At 44.7% G+C, this 22776-nt stretch overlaps 1 protein-coding gene across 8 annotated transcripts in view; it reads right to left on the bottom strand.

Moving 5' to 3' along the window:
- Positions 1-22776, bottom strand: part of LPA (lipoprotein(a)) — a 260670-nt gene that overhangs the window by 119641 nt on the left and 118253 nt on the right. For all 8 annotated transcript variants that reach the window (XR_012433296.1, XR_012433297.1, XM_074036788.1 and 5 more), the window contains 8 exons: positions 21236-21395; positions 17204-17385; positions 15811-15970; positions 11621-11802; positions 10255-10414; positions 6061-6242; positions 4695-4854; positions 497-678 (listed from right to left, as the gene is read on the bottom strand). Coding sequence is in view for 6 of the 8 variants with exons in the window: in XM_065543182.2 (XP_065399254.1) it covers positions 497-678; positions 4695-4854; positions 6061-6242; positions 10255-10414; positions 11621-11802; positions 15811-15970; positions 17204-17385; positions 21236-21395 (1368 nt within the window). In the remaining 2 variants the exon portion in view is untranslated. The remainder of the gene's footprint in view (positions 1-496; positions 679-4694; positions 4855-6060; positions 6243-10254; positions 10415-11620; positions 11803-15810; positions 15971-17203; positions 17386-21235; positions 21396-22776) is intronic.

Genomic DNA, 22776 nt, shown 5'->3' with positions numbered 1-22776 from the left:
TTGGGAGCTCATGTACTGCTCCACAGACCCAGGGCGATATGGAATTAAGGAAGCCCTGTTAGGTTTCTCCAGGGCGACAGGCTCCAGAGTCATATTTCTCGGAATCGGCAATGCGGAAGATTGCACCCAATGCTGTCTACTTGAAGCAATCCCTGGAAATGCTTCCTGGCTTGGAAAGAGTCACACACCTCAGAGCATGTCACAATAAAAATGTTGGCTAAGACACTGAGATAGTCCGTTTTACAACGAGGTGACTTGTGCAGGCAATCACCCTGGAGGGTTTGGGCCCATCCTAAAGACACAGCCCACCCACGTTGTACCAGAAATCACTCCGCTGACTCCCCCAGAGAGTGCACGCGGGCTTCCTCCTACATGGCAGAACTCAGTCAACACTCGAGCATCCGTGGACCATTGAAAGCTGCCGCACCACTGGGAATTTCCATGGCTTTCCATCCCAGCTTCTAAGCGTGTAGATGTCTGGCCGCAGGCTCCTTACCTTGTTCGGAAGGAGCCTCTAGGCTTGGAACCGGGGTGACATTCGGAGGTGCGACGGCAGTCCCTTCTGCGTCTGAGCATTGTGTCAGGTTGCAGTACTCCCACCTGACATTGGGATCCATGGTATAACAATAAGGGGCTGCCACAGGATCTGGATTCCTGCAGTAGTTCCTGATCAAGCCACTGGAAATTCCAAAACGATACATGTCACAAGAGGTGGGACACTATGCACGGGGACGCCACACCCTCTCCTTTGTGTGGCAACATGGTCGTTCCTGGTGCCTTTCTAATATACCCATTAAAAGTACCATATGATTGCCACAAGCACGAATGGCTCTCAATCACTAATCCTCTCTGCACATTTCTCATACTTAAGAGATTATTACTATTTTTGTAAATCTAAAGGAGCAAACGCTTCCTAGAGACACTGAGATAATGCATACACGTGGCCAAAACATGATCAGACTATTCTCCTTCTACCTTCTGCCCAATCCATCTCTCTGGAATAACTGGTACGCATTTTGACGCCTGTATTGTGCCATTGTTGATTCGCACACAAAGTATCTGTATCTGTCTAGTCTGCGTATCTCTCTCGGTAGGGCTTCATATTCTAAAGTGGGAGTTGCAACTAACATGTAGTTCTTCCGAGAAAACATGGCATCCAGAAGGACAGCCTTTCCAGGTCAACCTTCCCTTACTATGTACTCAAAACGGAGTGGAAAGGCTCTACGTTTCACATGGAAACGCGTTGTGCGAATACTACTACGGTCTGTCATTCTCCTATCACGTGGGTCAAGTAGGTTTCTTTCCGCACCACTTCTCAAAGCTGCCCTGGAAAAGTTGCTCCCAGGCAGGATGCAGTATCTCTAGAATGGGTTCCTGGGCAGGACCTTCTCTCTTGCTCTCAATCTATGCTCTGCTGGCCGCAGCCACTCCGGGACTGAGGGAAAGCGGATGAGTTGAAAGAACAGTGGGACCCATGGCATCAAGGAAGACGGCAGGGTAGACTAAGAGATCTGAAGAGGTCGGACAGCTACGGAGGAGCAGAAAGCAATGAAGAAGGGGGCAAAGCAGGGGAGGACTTCGGGCTGCGGGGATCTTGAAGCATTCGCTCTTCCTTATGCCTCCCAAGAACCTTGCTCCAACCTCTCAGTATCCTCACATTCATGACCTGCGGCTGCCTGAGAAAATGGGAAATGTATTCTGGGCCATGGGGATCCAACACTCTCTCTCTAGAGACTCTACAATTGTGACCTAGTCTCAACCTCAGACCCTCCATTCCAGGAAGCTGGTTCAATCAGCAACTGGATGTATAAGAGCCCGAGCTCTTGTAAGACTTCTTTTTCTTCCATGGCTTCCCTCTTTGGAATGCATGGAATATTCTTATTATAACATAAACCTCAGAGGTCAAAACTGCGATTGCTCTAGGATTTGCAATATCCCTTCGAACCCACACAGTAACCTTTTATTAATATTACATACCATCGTGCATGAGGTAAGACACAGTGGTACACTTCCAATTATTTCCTGCATGATTTATGCTACCTGTTCAACCTGTTACCTCTACATATGCTAAACTTAAACATAGTGCTATCATTCTGCTTCAAGCAGTCAACTCTCATTGAAAAAGACATAGAAATTTGATCAAGAAAATATTTTGCATTTACATCTATCTACATTTGCGAATTGCTGGATTCTACATTATGTGGGCTGCAGAAAGTTCCCTTCTTCTTCTATTCTTCTTCTATCTAATTCCTTCGGGTCACGTCTCTTGTTACATAAGGCTGCTCATTCCAAAGTCTGGCAGTTTCTGGTTGCTTTGTTTGGGGCAGTGCACAGTATGCATTTATCCAACAGAGATCGTCATCAAGGCATTTTATTGCTGGATTCAGCATTCGCGGTGATCTCTTCTGGTTGCAGATTATCATTTTAATAATATTCCCTGGCATCCGGCTTCCAGTGTTTCTGAGGTGAACGCATTAGCAATTTGTATCACTGTACTTCTAGGAAGACACAGCTCTTTTTCCTCCACTTTCTCCTGAGATGTTTCTTCGTATTATGCCTGTGCCTTGTTACCTTCAAACTGTGATGTACAGAAGTACGACACACACGGTTTTTTCTGTTTGTTGGTTTGTTTGTTTCTGAAATTTCCTATTTGATCCCTAGAGGTTCATGAAACCGTGATTTTGTCAACGTTCTTCATAATTGAAAAGTTATCAACCATCCTTGATTCCGGCACTTGCTTCTACTCCAAACTCCCTTGCTCTTTTCTGTGACTTGCTTCCCACATGCAATAAATCTTTTCATATTTTCCTACGTGTCTGTGAGGCTCGGTTGATTTCGTATTTCACTATTTCTCCAGGAGTGTCCTTGTGTGTGAGAGAAATTGTGAGATTTTGCGTGAGTCTGTGTACGGGTGTGTTTTGAATTTGGGTGTGTGTGTGTGTGTGTGTGTGTGTGTGTGTGTAACTAGTTCTGTAGGTTCTGTAGAATTGTGGTTTGGTTAATTTTTTCTTCTGAAATGTCCAACTTGATCAGGTGGCCATGCAGTAATTTATTCATTTAAGACACACTGTTTTTATATTAGTTCTTTAATTTGATTTGGCTATTCTATACTGTTAATTTCTCTTGACATGACATCTGGTTTGTTTCATATTCATTTGTTTAAATATTTGAAATCGGTTGTCATAATGATATGTCAAATTTTCATGCAATTCTAATCATTTGTGTCATTTCTGAGCTTGTTTGTATGGCCTGATTTATTTCCTGGTTATGGATCACACGAAATGCTTTCCGACATGTAGTCAAAGTTTAAATTTAGGACTCACTCTCGGGGTACCTCATAGCTGAGCCAATTGACTTTCTTGTTTACTTGTAAAGAGACTTGAGATTTCCTCTCACTGGCAGTTCATTGACTTGGAAACCGATTTGATGCTTGGACACTCGCTTTTCAGCTATGAAAGGGGTTGTCGGCGGCTGACTGTATTCTCGGAATATCTTAATACCACTTTTAAATTATGGCTGTTCTGGGGTCTCCACGGAATTCGCAACGTGTTCTGTGAGGACTCTCCCGTCTAGCTGGTAAGAACTCCAGTCTCCCACAGTGCTATGTGATCTCTGTCTTCTTCATTGAGCTTGCTGTTCTCTTGTAGCTGCTGTTCCTCAGTAAATGCTCTTTGCCATACTTTCTTGTGGAACATTTTCTGTGCACATGCAGCGTCATGTCAGGCCAACAACTGGAGGAGACTTCTATGCGTAGTTGTAGAGCTCCTTTCCTCCACAAACCAGGTCTTATTTCTGCCAGACCTAGAAAGTTTTAGCTACCGGAATCATCCCAAACTCCAATCCCTCCGTTACCTTCAGCAAGATGGCTACAGTCTGCTTGGGCTCCATCTCCTTGCTACTCACTGCAGGAAGGCTATCCAGGAAGAAAGCCAAGGCATCTATGGAGTTGAGCTTATCACTGCCCCTCTCTCAATACGCTAGGGCCTCTACCATTTCCTCTCCCACATGGAGAAACCATTTCTCCATGTCTTTTGTAGTCGCTGCTGGCCAAAAAATTGGCCCTGGGGTGCTCAGACCCAGGCTTCTGTCCATCTCCCCATCCCTTTTGCTTTTCAGCATCCGTCTCTTTTCAGCATCACTCTCATCTGCCTTCCTGCCTTGGCTCTTCTCTTGCTGCGAACCCGTATCCCTTCAGGCCACTGGTACTTAAGGCCGAGTGTTTCCCTCCCCCATTGGAGTTTACACAGGCGTAGAAAGAGATACATTTACCTGTCCATAAATAAGCACCTATCTTTCCTCATGAGCCCAGACAGAAAAGGCAAACACAACCTTCCCTTCAGGAATTGGAAGTCAGAATAACAGAATTCCAATTGGAAAGTCTTCATTGACCCTTAGTGGGTGTTGTGGAAGGGTAATCTAAGTGTTTGGTCGTTTGCCATTCTGACTTTCTTCATCATGTGATGTCCTCGCCTCCAGATGTCCCTTCTGCTCCATAAAACTAGGAGGAAGGAGAGGCAGCTTAACAGTTCTCTTCTCTCAGACCCGTAGCTCCAAGGCAATCATCCTGAGACATTTTGCTACGCCATCTGCGTCTGACACAAGTTGAGTTCGGAGAACTCAGCTTGAAGCACGTCTCTTCTAACAGAAACTTCAGTTGACCCTTTCTTCTCTTACGGTAAAGAACAAAGACATACCCATTTGGGTAGTTTTCCGGGGTCCGACTATGAGAGTGCGGTGTCATAGATGACCAAGCTTGGCAGGTTCTTCCTGTCACAGTGGTGAAGTATGTGCCTCGATAACTCTGTCCATTACCGTGGTAGCACTCCTGCACCCCAGGCCTTTGCTCAGTCGGTGCTGAAAGGAAAACAGAAGAAATCAAGCTGAGGATCTCTGAGAACAGAGATACATGTGAAGCCACTGATGACACAACCAGGAAGGAGTCTATGAGAATTACGACCGTACTCTTTTCCTTATCCGTAGACCGAGGGATGTGAGAAAACCAACCAACAAACCAACACCAAAGCAACAGATTCCTACCATTCTAGAACCGTAGTCAGTTCTTGGAAATATTTCACCTGCAACCTTAGAGAAACACAACAGGTCAGACTGCTCTCCTCATTGGAAAGTGCGCTCACGAGCAACCACCTTTCTGGGTAACTCTACTGAATGGGGCAAGATCGAGCAAAGGGCACTGCATTTGGCAATGCGGGCTGCAGGTGGTAATCGGCTGTCGGGGACAGAGGCGGGGACAGGTATGTTTCCCTAGACCGTTGTTCATGAAAGCCAAGGCCTTTGGCTTCCGGGCCATGGGGCAGAAAACGGTCCTCTATATCTGACTGAAGGCAACGACACTTTGCTTCTCAGGGATGTGTGCAGGCCAAAAGCTTATTCCTTTGGAGGAGAGAGGGAATCCTCTCGTGCCCCGCATCCTGAATTGCAATAAAGGAGAAGTCTACTACTCTTTCTCTCCAGACCCCTCCCAGGTACAAGTGCCATCACAAAGAGGTTTAAGAACACTGAGAAATCACTCCCTTCAAAGCCTAGGGCTGCAGAGCCTTAGAGCATTGGGAGCTCATGTACTGCTCCACAGACCCAGGGCGATATGGAATTAAGGAAGCCCTGTTAGGTTTCTCCAGGGCGACAGGCTCCAGAGTCATATTTCTCGGAATCGGCAATGCGGAAGATTGCACCCAATGCTGTCTACTTGAAGCAATCCCTGGAAATGCTTCCTGGCTTGGAAAGAGTCACACACCTCAGAGCATGTCACAATAAAAATGTTGGCTAAGACACTGAGATAGTCCGTTTTACAACGAGGTGACTTGTGCAGGCAATCACCCTGGAGGGTTTGGGCCCATCCTAAAGACACAGCCCACCCACGTTGTACCAGAAATCACTCCGCTGACTCCCCCAGAGAGTGCACGCGGGCTTCCTCCTACATGGCAGAACTCAGTCAACACTCGAGCATCCGTGGACCATTGAAAGCTGCCGCACCACTGGGAATTTCCATGGCTTTCCATCCCAGCTTCTAAGCGTGTAGATGTCTGGCCGCAGGCTCCTTACCTTGTTCGGAAGGAGCCTCTAGGCTTGGAACCGGGGTGACATTCGGAGGTGCGACGGCAGTCCCTTCTGCGTCTGAGCATTGTGTCAGGTTGCAGTACTCCCACCTGACATTGGGATCCATGGTATAACAATAAGGGGCTGCCACAGGATCTGGATTCCTGCAGTAGTTCCTGATCAAGCCACTGGAAATTCCAAAACGATACATGTCACAAGAGGTGGGACACTATGCACGGGGACGCCACACCCTCTCCTTTGTGTGGCAACATGGTCGTTCCTGGTGCCTTTCTAATATACCCATTAAAAGTACCATATGATTGCCACAAGCACGAATGGCTCTCAATCACTAATCCTCTCTGCACATTTCTCATACTTAAGAGATTATTACTATTTTTGTAAATCTAAAGGAGCAAACGCTTCCTAGAGACACTGAGATAATGCATACACGTGGCCAAAACATGATCAGACTATTCTCCTTCTACCTTCTGCCCAATCCATCTCTCTGGAATAACTGGTACGCATTTTGACGCCTGTATTGTGCCATTGTTGATTCGCACACAAAGTATCTGTATCTGTCTAGTCTGCGTATCTCTCTCGGTAGGGCTTCATATTCTAAAGTGGGAGTTGCAACTAACATGTAGTTCTTCCGAGAAAACATGGCATCCAGAAGGACAGCCTTTCCAGGTCAACCTTCCCTTACTATGTACTCAAAACGGAGTGGAAAGGCTCTACGTTTCACATGGAAACGCGTTGTGCGAATACTACTACGGTCTGTCATTCTCCTATCACGTGGGTCAAGTAGGTTTCTTTCCGCACCACTTCTCAAAGCTGCCCTGGAAAAGTTGCTCCCAGGCAGGATGCAGTATCTCTAGAATGGGTTCCTGGGCAGGACCTTCTCTCTTGCTCTCAATCTATGCTCTGCTGGCCGCAGCCACTCCGGGACTGAGGGAAAGCGGATGAGTTGAAAGAACAGTGGGACCCATGGCATCAAGGAAGACGGCAGGGTAGACTAAGAGATCTGAAGAGGTCGGACAGCTACGGAGGAGCAGAAAGCAATGAAGAAGGGGGCAAAGCAGGGGAGGACTTCGGGCTGCGGGGATCTTGAAGCATTCGCTCTTCCTTATGCCTCCCAAGAACCTTGCTCCAACCTCTCAGTATCCTCACATTCATGACCTGCGGCTGCCTGAGAAAATGGGAAATGTATTCTGGGCCATGGGGATCCAACACTCTCTCTCTAGAGACTCTACAATTGTGACCTAGTCTCAACCTCAGACCCTCCATTCCAGGAAGCTGGTTCAATCAGCAACTGGATGTATAAGAGCCCGAGCTCTTGTAAGACTTCTTTTTCTTCCATGGCTTCCCTCTTTGGAATGCATGGAATATTCTTATTATAACATAAACCTCAGAGGTCAAAACTGCGATTGCTCTAGGATTTGCAATATCCCTTCGAACCCACACAGTAACCTTTTATTAATATTACATACCATCGTGCATGAGGTAAGACACAGTGGTACACTTCCAATTATTTCCTGCATGATTTATGCTACCTGTTCAACCTGTTACCTCTACATATGCTAAACTTAAACATAGTGCTATCATTCTGCTTCAAGCAGTCAACTCTCATTGAAAAAGACATAGAAATTTGATCAAGAAAATTTTTTGCATTTACATCTATCTACATTTGCGAATTGCTGGATTCTACATTATGTGGGCTGCAGAAAGTTCCCTTCTTCTTCTATTCTTCTTCTATCTAATTCCTTCGGGTCACGTCTCTTGTTACATAAGGCTGCTCATTCCAAAGTCTGGCAGTTTCTGGTTGCTTTGTTTGGGGCAGTGCACAGTATGCATTTATCCAACAGAGATCGTCATCAAGGCATTTTATTGCTGGATTCAGCATTCGCGGTGATCTCTTCTGGTTGCAGATTATCATTTTAATAATATTCCCTGGCATCCGGCTTCCAGTGTTTCTGAGGTGAACGCATTAGCAATTTGTATCACTGTACTTCTAGGAAGACACAGCTCTTTTTCCTCCACTTTCTCCTGAGATGTTTCTTCGTATTATGCCTGTGCCTTGTTACCTTCAAACTGTGATGTACAGAAGTACGACACACACGGTTTTTTCTGTTTGTTGGTTTGTTTGTTTCTGAAATTTCCTATTTGATCCCTAGAGGTTCATGAAACCGTGATTTTGTCAACGTTCTTCATAATTGAAAAGTTATCAACCATCCTTGATTCCGGCACTTGCTTCTACTCCAAACTCCCTTGCTCTTTTCTGTGACTTGCTTCCCACATGCAATAAATCTTTTCATATTTTCCTACGTGTCTGTGAGGCTCGGTTGATTTCGTATTTCACTATTTCTCCAGGAGTGTCCTTGTGTGTGAGAGAAATTGTGAGATTTTGCGTGAGTCTGTGTACGGGTGTGTTTTGAATTTGGGTGTGTGTGTGTGTGTGTGTGTGTGTGTGTAACTAGTTCTGTAGGTTCTGTAGAATTGTGGTTTGGTTAATTTTTTCTTCTGAAATGTCCAACTTGATCAGGTGGCCATGCAGTAATTTATTCTTTTAAGACACACTGTTTTTATATTAGTTCTTTAATTTGATTTGGCTATTCTATACTGTTAATTTCTCTTGACATGACATCTGGTTTGTTTCATATTCATTTGTTTAAATATTTGAAATCGGTTGTCATAATGATATGTCAAATTTTCATGCAATTCTAATCATTTGTGTCATTTCTGAGCTTGTTTGTATGGCCTGATTTATTTCCTGGTTATGGATCACACGAAATGCTTTCCGACATGTAGTCAAAGTTTAAATTTAGGACTCACTCTCGGGGTACCTCATAGCTGAGCCAATTGACTTTCTTGTTTACTTGTAAAGAGACTTGAGATTTCCTCTCACTGGCAGTTCATTGACTTGGAAACCGATTTGATGCTTGGACACTCGCTTTTCAGCTATGAAAGGGGTTGTCTGCAGCTGACTGTATTCTCGGAATATCTTAATACCACTTTTAAATTATGGCTGTTCTGGGGTCTCCACGGAATTCGCAACGTGTTCTGTGAGGACTCTCCCGTCTAGCTGGTAAGAACTCCAGTCTCCCACAGTGCTATGTGATCTCTGTCTTCTTCACTGAGCTTGCTGTTCTCTTGTAGCTGCTGTTCCTCAGTAAATGTTCTTTGCCATACTTTCTTGTGGAACATTTTCTGTGCACATGCAGCGTCATGTCAGGCCAACAACTGGAGGAGACTTCTATGCGTAGTTGTAGAGCTCCTTTCCTCCACAAACCAGGTCTTATTTCTGCCAGACCTAGAAAGTTTTAGCTACCGGAATCATCCCAAACTCCAATCCCTCCGTTACCTTCAGCAAGATGGCTACAGTCTGCTTGGGCTCCATCTCCTTGCTACTCACTGCAGGAAGGCTATCCAGGAAGAAAGCCAAGGCATCTATGGAGTTGAGCTCATCACTGCCCCTCTCTCAATACGCTAGGGCCTCTACCATTTCCTCTCCCACATGGAGAAACCATTTCTCCATGTCTTTTGTAGTCGCTGCTGGCCAAAAAATTGGCCCTGGGGTGCTCAGACCCAGGCTTCTGTCCATCTCCCCATCCCTTTTGCTTTTCAGCATCCGTCTCTTTTCAGCATCACTCTCATCTGCCTTCCTGCCTTGGCTCTTCTCTTGCTGCGAACCCGTATCCCTTCAGGCCACTGGTACTTAAGGCCGAGTGTTTCCCTCCCCCATTGGAGTTTACACAGGCGTAGAAAGAGATACATTTACCTGTCCATAAATAAGCACCTATCTTTCCTCATGAGCCCAGACAGAAAAGGCAAACACAACCTTCCCTTCAGGAATTGGAAGTCAGAATAACAGAATTCCAATTGGAAAGTCTTCATTGACCCTTAGTGGGTGTTGTGGAAGGGTAATCTAAGTGTTTGGTCGTTTGCCATTCTGACTTTCTTCATCATGTGATGTCCTCGCCTCCAGATGTCCCTTCTGCTCCATAAAACTAGGAGGAAGGAGAGGCAGCTTAACAGTTCTCTTCTCTCAGACCCGTAGCTCCAAGGCAATCATCCTGAGACATTTTGCTACGCCATCTGCGTCTGACACAAGTTGAGTTCGGAGAACTCAGCTTGAAGCACGTCTCTTCTAACAGAAACTTCAGTTGACCCTTTCTTCTCTTACGGTAAAGAACAAAGACATACCCATTTGGGTAGTTTTCCGGGGTCCGACTATGAGAGTGCGGTGTCATAGATGACCAAGCTTGGCAGGTTCTTCCTGTCACAGTGGTGAAGTATGTGCCTCGATAACTCTGTCCATTACCGTGGTAGCACTCCTGCACCCCAGGCCTTTGCTCAGTCGGTGCTGAAAGGAAAACAGAAGAAATCAAGCTGAGGATCTCTGAGAACAGAGATACATGTGAAGCCACTGATGACACAACCAGGAAGGAGTCTATGAGAATTACGACCGTACTCTTTTCCTTATCCGTAGACCGAGGGATGTGAGAAAACCAACCAACAAACCAACACCAAAGCAACAGATTCCTACCATTCTAGAACCGTAGTCAGTTCTTGGAAATATTTCACCTGCAACCTTAGAGAAACACAACAGGTCAGACTGCTCTCCTCATTGGAAAGTGCGCTCACGAGCAACCACCTTTCTGGGAAACTCTACTGAATGGGGCAGGATCGAGCAAAGGGCACTGCATTTGGCAATGCGGGCTGCAGGTGGTAATCGGCTGTCGGGGACAGAGGCGGGGACAGGTATGTTTCCCTAGACCGTTGTTCATGAAAGCCAAGGCCTTTGGCTTCCGGGCCATGGGGCAGAAAACGGTCCTCTATATCTGACTGAAGGCAACGACACTTTGCTTCTCAGGGATGTGTGCAGGCCAAAAGCTTATTCCTTTGGAGGAGAGAGGGAATCCTCTCGTGCCCCGCATCCTGAATTGCAATAAAGGAGAAGTCTACTACTCTTTCTCTCCAGACCCCTCCCAGGTACAAGTGCCATCACAAAGAGGTTTAAGAACACTGAGAAATCACTCCCTTCAAAGCCTAGGGCTGCAGAGCCTTAGAGCATTGGGAGCTCATGTACTGCTCCACAGACCCAGGGCGATATGGAATTAAGGAAGCCCTGTTAGGTTTCTCCAGGGCGACAGGCTCCAGAGTCATATTTCTCGGAATCGGCAATGCGGAAGATTGCACCCAATGCTGTCTACTTGAAGCAATCCCTGGAAATGCTTCCTGGCTTGGAAAGAGTCACACACCTCAGAGCATGTCACAATAAAAATGTTGGCTAAGACACTGAGATAGTCCGTTTTACAACGAGGTGACTTGTGCAGGCAATCACCCTGGAGGGTTTGGGCCCATCCTAAAGACACAGCCCACCCACGTTGTACCAGAAATCACTCCGCTGACTCCCCCAGAGAGTGCACGCGGGCTTCCTCCTACATGGCAGAACTCAGTCAACACTCGAGCATCCGTGGACCATTGAAAGCTGCCGCACCACTGGGAATTTCCATGGCTTTCCATCCCAGCTTCTAAGCGTGTAGATGTCTGGCCGCAGGCTCCTTACCTTGTTCGGAAGGAGCCTCTAGGCTTGGAACCGGGGTGACATTCGGAGGTGCGACGGCAGTCCCTTCTGCGTCTGAGCATTGTGTCAGGTTGCAGTACTCCCACCTGACATTGGGATCCATGGTATAACAATAAGGGGCTGCCACAGGATCTGGATTCCTGCAGTAGTTCCTGATCAAGCCACTGGAAATTCCAAAACGATACATGTCACAAGAGGTGGGACACTATGCACGGGGACGCCACACCCTCTCCTTTGTGCGGCAACATGGTCGTTCCTGGTGCCTTTCTAATATACCCATTAAAAGTACCATATGATTGCCACAAGCACGAATGGCTCTCAATCACTAATCCTCTCTGCACATTTCTCATACTTAAGAGATTATTACTATTTTTGTAAATCTAAAGGAGCAAACGCTTCCTAGAGACACTGAGATAATGCATACACGTGGCCAAAACATGATCAGACTATTCTCCTTCTACCTTCTGCCCAATCCATCTCTCTGGAATAACTGGTACGCATTTTGACGCCTGTATTGTGCCATTGTTGATTCGCACACAAAGTATCTGTATCTGTCTAGTCTGCGTATCTCTCTCGGTAGGGCTTCATATTCTAAAGTGGGAGTTGCAACTAACATGTAGTTCTTCCGAGAAAACATGGCATCCAGAAGGACAGCCTTTCCAGGTCAACCTTCCCTTACTATGTACTCAAAACGGAGTGGAAAGGCTCTACGTTTCACACGGAAACGCGTTGTGCGAATACTACTACGGTCTGTCATTCTCGTGTCACGTGGGTCAAGTAGGTTTCTTTCTGCACCACTTCTCAAAGCTGCCCTGGAAAAGTTGCTCCCAGGCAGGATGCAGTATCTCTAGAATGGGTTCCTGGGCAGGACCTTCTCTCTTGCTCTCAATCTATGCTCTGCTGGCCGCAGCCACTCCGGGACTGAGGGAAAGCGGATGAGTTGAAAGAACAGTGGGACCCATGGCATCAAGGAAGACGGCAGGGTAGACTAAGAGATCTGAAGAGGTCGGACAGCTACGGAGGAGCAGAAAGCAATGAAGAAGGGGGCAAAGCAGGGGAGGACTTCGGGCTGCAGGGATCTTGAAGCATTCGCTCTTCCTTATGCCTCCCAAGAACCTTGCTCCAATCTCTCAGTATCCTCACATTCATGACCTGCGGCTGCCTGAGAAAATGGGAAATGTATTCTGGGCCATGGGGATCCAACACTCTCTCTCTAGAGACTCTACAATTGTGACCTAGTCTCAACCTCAGACCCTCCATTCCAGGAAGCTGGTTCAATCAGCAACTGGATGTATAAGAGCCCGAGCTCTTGTAAGACTTCTTTTTCTTCCATGGCTTCCCTCTTTGGAATGCATGGAATATTCTTATTATAACATAAACCTCAGAGGTCAAAACTGCGATTGCTCTAGGATTTGCAATATCCCTTCGAACCCACACAGTAACCTTTTATTAATATTACATACCATCGTGCATGAGGTAAGACACAGTGGTACACTTCCAATTATTTCCTGCATGATTTATGCTACCTGTTCAACCTGTTACCTCTACATATGCTAAACTTAAACATAGTGCTATCATTCTGCTTCAAGCAGTCAACTCTCATTGAAAAAGACATAGAAATTTGATCAAGAAAATATTTTGCATTTACATCTATCTACATTTGCGAATTGCTGGATTCTACATTATGTGGGCTGCAGAAAGTTCCCTTCTTCTTCTATTCTTCTTCTATCTAATTCCTTCGGGTCACGTCTCTTGTTACATAAGGCTGCTCATTCCAAAGTCTGGCAGTTTCTGGTTGCTTTGTTTGGGGCAGTGCACAGTATGCATTTATCCAACAGAGATCGTCATCAAGGCATTTTATTGCTGGATTCAGCATTCGCGGTGATCTCTTCTGGTTGCAGATTATCATTTTAATAATATTCCCTGGCATCCGGCTTCCAGTGTTTCTGAGGTGAACGCATTAGCAATTTGTATCACTGTACTTCTAGGAAGACACAGCTCTTTTTCCTCCACTTTCTCCTGAGATGTTTCTTCGTATTATGCCTGTGCCTTGTTACCTTCAAACTGTGATGTACAGAAGTACGACACACACGGTTTTTTCTGTTTGTTGGTTTGTTTGTTTCTGAAATTTCCTATTTGATCCCTAGAGGTTCATGAAACCGTGATTTTGTCAACGTTCTTCATAATTGAAAAGTTATCAACCATCCTTGATTCCGGCACTTGCTTCTACTCCAAACTCCCTTGCTCTTTTCTGTGACTTGCTTCCCACATGCAATAAATCTTTTCATATTTTCCTACGTGTCTGTGAGGCTCGGTTGATTTCGTATTTCACTATTTCTCCAGGAGTGTCCTTGTGTGTGAGAGAAATTGTGAGATTTTGCGTGAGTCTGTGTACGGGTGTGTTTTGAATTTGGGTGTGTGTGTGTGTGTGTGTGTGTGTAACTAGTTCTGTAGGTTCTGTAGAATTGTGGTTTGGTTAATTTTTTCTTCTGAAATGTCCAACTTGATCAGGTGGCCATGCAGTAATTTATTCTTTTAAGACACACTGTTTTTATATTAGTTCTTTAATTTGATTTGGCTATTCTATACTGTTAATTTCTCTTGACATGACATCTGGTTTGTTTCATATTCATTTGTTTAAATATTTGAAATCGGTTGTCATAATGATATGTCAAATTTTCATGCAATTCTAATCATTTGTGTCATTTCTGAGCTTGTTTGTATGGCCTGATTTATTTCCTGGTTATGGATCACACGAAATGCTTTCCGACATGTAGTCAAAGTTTAAATTTAGGACTCACTCTCGGGGTACCTCATAGCTGAGCCAATTGACTTTCTTGTTTACTTGTAAAGAGACTTGAGATTTCCTCTCACTGGCAGTTCATTGACTTGGAAACCGATTTGATGCTTGGACACTCGCTTTTCAGCTATGAAAGGGGTTGTCTGCGGCTGACTGTATTCTCGGAATATCTTAATACCACTTTTAAATTATGGCTGTTCTGGGGTCTCCACGGAATTCGCAACGTGTTCTGTGAGGACTCTCCCGTCTAGCTGGTAAGAACTCCAGTCTCCCACAGTGCTATGTGATCTCTGTCTTCTTCATTGAGCTTGCTGTTCTCTTGTAGCTGCTGTTCCTCAGTAAATGCTCTTTGCCATACTTTCTTGTGGAACATTTTCTGTGCACATGCAGCGTCATGTCAGGCCAACAACTGGAGGAGACTTCTATGCGTAGTTGTAGAGCTCCTTTCCTCCACAAACCAGGTCTTATTTCTGCCAGACCTAGAAAGTTTTAGCTACCGGAATCATCCCAAACTCCAATCCCTCCGTTACCTTCAGCAAGATGGCTACAGTCTGCTTGGGCTCCATCTCCTTGCTACTCACTGCAGGAAGACTATCCAGGAAGAAAGCCAAGGCATCTATGGAGTTGAGCTCATCACTGCCCCTCTCTCAATACGCTAGGGCCTCTACCATTTCCTCTCCCACATGGAGAAACCATTTCTCCATGTCTTTTGTAGTCGCTGCTGGCCAAAAAATTGGCCCTGGGGTGCTCAGACCCAGGCTTCTGTCCATCTCCCCATCCCTTTTGCTTTTCAGCATCCGTCTCTTTTCAGCATCACTCTCATCTGCCTTCCTGCCTTGGCTCTTCTCTTGCTGCGAACCCGTATCCCTTCAGGCCACTGGTACTTAAGGCCGAGTGTTTCCCTCCCCCATTGGAGTTTACACAGGCGTAGAAAGAGATACATTTACCTGTCCATAAATAAGCACCTATCTTTCCTCATGAGCCCAGACAGAAAAGGCAAACACAACCTTCCCTTCAGGAATTGGAAGTCAGAATAACAGAATTCCAATTGGAAAGTCTTCATTGACCCTTAGTGGGTGTTGTGGAAGGGTAATCTAAGTGTTTGGTCGTTTGCCATTCTGACTTTCTTCATCATGTGATGTCCTCGCCTCCAGATGTCCCTTCTGCTCCATAAAACTAGGAGGAAGGAGAGGCAGCTTAACAGTTCTCTTCTCTCAGACCCGTAGCTCCAAGGCAATCATCCTGAGACATTTTGCTACGCCATCTGCGTCTGACACAAGTTGAGTTCGGAGAACTCAGCTTGAAGCACGTCTCTTCTAACAGAAACTTCAGTTGACCCTTTCTTCTCTTACGGTAAAGAACAAAGACATACCCATTTGGGTAGTTTTCCGGGGTCCGACTATGAGAGTGCGGTGTCATAGATGACCAAGCTTGGCAGGTTCTTCCTGTCACAGTGGTGAAGTATGTGCCTCGATAACTCTGTCCATTACCGTGGTAGCACTCCTGCACTCCAGGCCTTTGCTCAGTCGGTGCTGAAAGGAAAACAGAAGAAATCAAGCTGAGTATCTCTGAGAACAGAGATACATGTGAAGCCACTGATGACACAACCAGGAAGGAGTCTATGAGAAATACGACCGTACTCTTTTCCTTATCCGTAGGCCGAGGGATGCGAGAAAACCAACCAACAAACCAACACCAAAGCAACAGATTCCTACCATTCTACAACCGTAGTCAGTTCTTGGAAATATTTCACCTGCAACCTTAGAGAAACACAACAGATCAGACTGCTCTCCTCATTGGAAAGTGCGCTCACGGGCAAGCAACTTTCTGGGAAACTCTACTGAATGTTCATGAGTAGGATGGCGCAGGATCGAGCAAAGGGCACTGCATTTGGCAATGCGGGCTGCAGGGGCTAATCGGCTGTCAGGGGCAGAGGCAGGGACATCCATGGAAATTTTTCATGTTTCCCTAGAACATTGTTCATGAAAGCCAAGGCCTTTGGCTTCCGGGCCATCGGGCAGAAAACGGTCCTCTCTATCTGACTGAAGGCAAACACACTTTGCTTCTCACGGATGTGTGCCGGTCAAAAGCTTATTCCTTTGGAGGAGAGAGGGAATCCTCTCCTGGTCGGCATCCTGAATTGCAATAAAGGAGGAGTCTACTACTCTTTCTCTCCAGACCCCTCTCAGGTACAAGTGCCATCAGAAAGAATTTAAGAACACTGAGAAATCACTCCCTTCAAAGCCTAGGGCTGCAGAGCCTTAGAGCATTGGGAGCTCATGCCCTGCTCCACAGACCCAGGGCGATATGAAATTAAGGAAGCCCTGTTAGGTTTCTCGAGGGCGACAGGCTCCAGAGTCATATTTCTCGGAATCTGCAATGCTGAAGATTGCACCCAATGCTGTCTACTTGAAGCAATCCCTGGAAATGCTTCCTGGCTTGGAAAGAGTCACACACCTCAGAGCATGTCACAATAAAAATGTTGGCTAAGACACTGAGATAGTCCGTTTTACAACGAGGTGACTTGTGCAGGCGATCCCCCTGGAGGGTTCGGGCTCATCCTAAAGACACAGCCCACCCACGTTTTACCAGAAATCACTCCGCTGGGTCCCCCAGAGAGTGCGCGGAGGCCTCCTCCTACATGGCAGAACTCAGTCAACACTCGAGCATCCGTGGACCATTGAAAGCTGCCGCACCACTGGGAATTTCCATACCTTTTCATCCCAGAGTCTAAGCGTGTAGGTATCTGGCCACAGGCTCCTTACCTTGTTCGGAAGGAGCCTCTAGGCTTGGAACCAGGGTGACATTCGGAGGTGCGACGGCAGTCCCTTCTGCATCTGAGCATTGTGTCAGGTTGCAGTACTCCCACCTGACATTGGGATCCATGGTATAACAATAAGGGGCTGCCACAGGATCTGGATTCCTGCAGTAGTTCCTGATCAAGCCACTGGAAATTCCAAAACGATACATGTCACAAGAGGTGGGACACCATGCAGAGGCACCCCACACCGTCACCTTTGTGCTGCAGCAAGGTCATTACCGATGCCTTTTCCATATACCTTTTAAAAGTACCATATGACTGCCACAAGCACAAATGGCTCTCAATCGCTAATTCTCTCTGCACATTTCTCTTAGTTAATAGATTATTATGATTTTTTTAAAATCTAAAGTAGAAAATGCGTCTTAGAGACACTGAGATAATGCATACACGTGGCCAACAAATGATCAGACTATTCACCTTCTGCCATCTGCCCAATCCATCTCTCTGGAATTACTGGTATGGATTTTGACATCTGTATTGTGCCATTGTTTATTCACATACAGAAGTATCTGTATCTGTCTAGCTTTCCCTCTCTCTCTCGGTAGGACTTCACATTCTAATGTGGGAGATGCAACTAACACGTAGTTCTTCAGAGAAAACACGGCATCCAGAAGGATAGCCTTTCCAGGTCAACCTCTACACACTAGGTACTCAATACATAGTGAAAAAGCTCTACGTTTCACATGGAAATGCATTGTGCAAATAGTATGTCTGGCATTCCCATATCACGTGTGTCATGTAGGTTTATCTCTGCAACACTTCTCAAAGCTGCCCTGGAAAACTTGCTCCCAGGCAGGATGCAGTATCTCTAGAATGGGTTCCTCGGCAGGACCTTCTCTCTTGCTCTCAATCTATCCTCTGCTGGCCGCAGCCACTGTGGGACTGAGGGAAAGGGGATGAGTTGAAAGAACAGGGGGACCCATGGCATAAAGGAAGACAGCAGGGTAGACTAAGAGATCTGAAGAGGTTGGTCAGCTACGGAGGAGCAGAAAACAATGAAGAAGGGGGCAAAGCAGGGGAGGAGTTTGGGCTGTGGGGATCTTGAAGCATTCGCTCTTCCTTATGCCTCCCGAGTATGTTGCTCCAATCTCTCAGTATCCTCACATTCATGACCTGTGACTGCCTGAGGAATTAGGAAACGTGTTATGGTCCATGGGGATCCAACACTCCCTCTCTCGAGATTCTACAGTTCTGACCTAGTCTCAACCCCAGACCCTCCATTCCAGGAAGCTCGTTCAATGAGCAACTGGATGTATAAGAGCCTGAACTCTTGAAAGGCTTCCTTTTCTTCCTTGGCTTCGCTCTTTGGAACGCATGGAATATTCTCATTACACCTGAAACCTCAGATTTCCAAACTTTGTGATTGTTCTAGGATTTGCCATATCCCTTTGAACCCACATAGTAACCTTTTATTAATATTACATACCCTCGTGCATGAGGAAGGAACTTACAGTGCTACACTTCCCATTATTCCCTACATGATTTATGTTACCTGTTCAAATTTTTACTTCTACATATGCTAAAGTTAAATATATTTGTATCATTTTGCTTCAAGTAGTCAATTCTCATTTAAAAAGTTATAGAAATTTGATCAAGAACACATTCAGCATTTTCCTCTACATTTGTGAATTTCTAGGTTCTTCATTAGGTGGGCTGCAGAAAATTCCGTTGTTTTACTATTCTTCTACATAATCCCTTCAGGTCACCTCTCTTGTTACATGAGCCTGCTGATTTCGAATTCTTACAGTTTCTGGGTTCTTTCTTTAGGGGAGTGCACAATATGCATTTATCCAACATGTATGATCTTTAAGGCATTTTATTTCTGGATGTAGTCTTCTCAGTTGAGCTCTTCCTTCTTATGTTTATTATTTTAATGTTATTATCTTGTTCCTGGGTTGCAGTGTTTCTGATGTGGTCACATTAATCATTTGTATCACTGTTCCCCTAGCAAGACACAGATTTTTGTTTTTCCTGTTCCTTATGAGATTTTTCTGTGTATTATGTCTTTGCCCTCTGACAGTTGAACTGCCTTATACCCAGTGGCATCTTATAATTTTCATTTTAGAAATTATTTTTCTGATCCATTGAGCTTCTCGAGTCTGTGATTTTTAAATGTTCTTTATATTTGGAAAGTGTTCAGTCATTCTTGCTTTTGGTATATATTTCTGTTCCAATCTCCTTCCCCCTTTCTGTGACTTGCTTCCCACATGTAGGAAATCTTTTTATGTTTTCCTTCACGTCTGTGTGGCTCGGTTGATTTCATTTTTCAGCATTTGTGGATGTGTGTGTGTTTGTAAGCTTATACATGTTTGAGTGTGTCTGCATGCGTGTGTTTTGTGTGTGTATCTGGTTCTGTAGGTTCTATGCAATTATTTTTCATTTACTTTTTTCTTCTGAAATATCTATCTCGATGGGGAGGCCATCCAGTAGTTTTTTCCTTTAAGACATATCTCTTAGTCATTCTTTTTTTGATTTGGCTCTTTATATTGTTTCTGTCTCTGGATAAGGTATCTGTTTCACTCCATATTCTAAACATTTCTGTCTCTTCTGGATCTGTTTGTATTGACTGATTTTTCTCCTGCTCCTGGGTCACACTAAAAGGTTTCTATTGTACTCAAGTTTTATATTTAGGCTTCGCATTGTGGATACTGCATAACTAAGCCACTTGACTTTGATGTTTACCTCTGATGGTTGAGTTTTCCTCTCACAGGCAATTCATTGACTTGGACATCATTCTGATGCTTGGAGACTTGCTTTTCACCTTTGCTATTGTTTGTCTGGAGCCGCCTTTATTGTAAGAATATACTAATTCTATTCCTGAAGTATGACTTTTCCTGGGTCTCTACTGAATGCCCAAGATGTTCAGTGAAGTCTCTCTCCTTTGTCTGGTCCGAATTCCAATATCCCTTATTGCTATTTGAGCTCTGTCATATTTATTGAGCTCACTGTTCTATTGTAGTTGCTATTCTTCCATAGATGTTATTTGCCCTACTTTCTTGTGGACCTATTTTCTGTGTACATGCAGCTTCATGTTTAGCCAACGACTCGAGGAGACTTCTATGCATATTCCTAGAGCTCCTTTCCTCCACAAATCTGTTGTCATTCTTAGCAGGCCTAGAAAATCCTAGCCACCTGAATACTCCCAAACTATAATGTCTCTCCTCTCTTCAGCAAGATGGCTACAGTTCTTTTGGGCTCCATCTCTTGCTCTTTGGTGCAGGAAGGGCATCCAGGAAGAAAACCAGTGCATCTGTTGAGTTGATCTCATTGTTCTCTCTCTCGCAATATTCCTGGTCCTCTACTGTCTATTGTACAACATGTGGATATCATTTTTTCTTGTCTTTGGTAGTCACTTATGTGTGAAAGACTGGCCATGGTGTGGTCAGAACCCAGCTTCTATCTTCCCACACTTTTTAGTTTTTCACATCTGTCTCATTGCTTACTTTCATCTGCCTTCTTGTCTTTGCTTTTCTCTTCCTGGCAACTCGTATTCCTTCAGACCACAGCTGCTCAGGACCCGGGGTGTTTCTACCCATTGGAATAGACACAGATACAGAAAAATACCGTTTCTCCATAGAGATGCACATATAATTTCCTTGTTAGCCAAGACAGAAAAGGCCAACACAACCTTCACTTCAAGAATTGGAGATTAGAATGATAGAATTTCAAGAGGTAAAGATCACATTGACCTTTAGTGAGTGTTGTTGAAGCTGACTCTGTGTAAACACTCCGATTTTCCATTATTGTGACCTCACCACCTCCAGATATTCTCCTGATTTTATCAAACTCTTAGGAAAGAGAGCCAGCTTAACATTTCTCTTCTGTCAGACTCTTTGCTCAAAGTAATGTTCCTCACCCATTTTGCCATGCATTCTGTGCGTGAGAAAAATTTAGTTGTAAGAAGTTAGCTTGATGTACACCTTTTCTAAGACAAATTTTGGACCTTGTTTTGCTTACTGTAAGATTAATGACATACGCATTTGGGTAGTTTTCTGTGGTTCTATTATGCTGATGTGGTTCCATAGATGACCAAGCTTGGCAGGTCCTTCCTGTGACAGTGGTGGAGGATGTGCCTTGATAACTCTGTCCATCACCATGGTAGCAATCCTGGACCACATGGCTTTGCTCAGGTAGTGCTAAAATTAAAACAGAAAAAATCAAGCTGAATAGTTCTTAGAACAGAAAAACATGTGAAGTCATTTATGACACAAACAGGAAAAAGTCTTTGAGAATTATGACCATTCTCTGTTCTTGATTAGCAGGCAGAGAGATGTGCAAAAAGCCCAAGGAATAGATTCATAGCATTCTGGAACTTTATTTAGTTCTTAGAAATATTTCATTTAAAGGTTTAGAGGAAGTTAACATATCAGAATTCTTCTCACCAGAAACTATGCTCACGTGCAAGCTCTTTTTTAGAAATCTCTTCTTAATGTTCATGAGGAACACAGGACAGGAGAGACTAGAAAGAGATACATTTGGCACTGCAAGCTGTAGGTGGTGATTGGCTGTCAGGGTCAAATGTGAAAACCTTGCACGATTCCCTAGACCATTACTCAGAAAAGCCAAAGCCTTAAGCTTCTGGGCAATGGGGGAGAAAATGGTTCTGCATCTAGAACTGCAGGCAAAGCCCTTCACTTCTCAGGGATAGGTAGATGATCAAATCTTATTTTCTTAGAGGAGAGACAGGAAATTTTCTTGTGCCCAGCATCCTGCATTGCAACGTAGCAGACATCTGCTACTCTTTCTCTCCAAACCTACCACACGTTCAAGTTCCATCCGAATAAGGCACAAGAACACTGAGAATGCATTCCCTTCAAAGCCTAGGTGTGCACAACTTGACTAAGACTGAAGTGGCTCCAGGAGATACAGCATTTGTTTATTTCCACCAAAGATTGAGCATTCATTAACGAGAAAGAGCAGTTTCAATGGGGTTAGATTATGTGTATGAAGATATCCCATCTGTAGTGCAGGGATGCAGCGACTGCTAAAATCTAAGAATAGACAGGAACACTGAGAAAATTCTTGCACACCCCAGGCCCCACTCTAAGCAAAAGATAGCAGCAGCCCATCACTGGAGGAATTTAAACCTGTGGTGCATTTAAGATAAAAGCAACAAGCACAAATGCCAAATTCAGTTCAACTAGTGACTAGATTGACTCAATTGACCACAAAACATATTTTCAGGAGAAGATGGGTGCCCATTTCAAAGCATAAATAATATTTACTGCAATCTCTACTCTTCTTCTATTTATGATAACCAGTGGTTGATTAAATAATTACAAGACACACCAAAAACTCAAGAGGGAAGATAAGCGACTGTTAAATAATGAAGCAATCAAGACAGACAGACTCAGAAAAGACACCATCTGGAAACTATCAGTTTGGGTTTGTCTGATACCTATGTTAATATGTTAAAGAATATTTTGGTAAAGGTGGACAATATCCATGGATAGGTGGAGAATTTCAGCAAAGAGATGGAAACTATAGAAAAGAGTAACATGAAAGTGCTAGTAAGAG

This window comes from Macaca fascicularis, chromosome 4 (assembly GCF_037993035.2).
Source record: "Macaca fascicularis isolate 582-1 chromosome 4, T2T-MFA8v1.1".
NCBI lineage: Eukaryota > Metazoa > Chordata > Mammalia > Primates > Cercopithecidae > Macaca > Macaca fascicularis.
The sequence above is the reverse complement of the archived record's forward strand: the minus strand, read 5'-3'. Positions and strand labels throughout refer to the sequence as shown.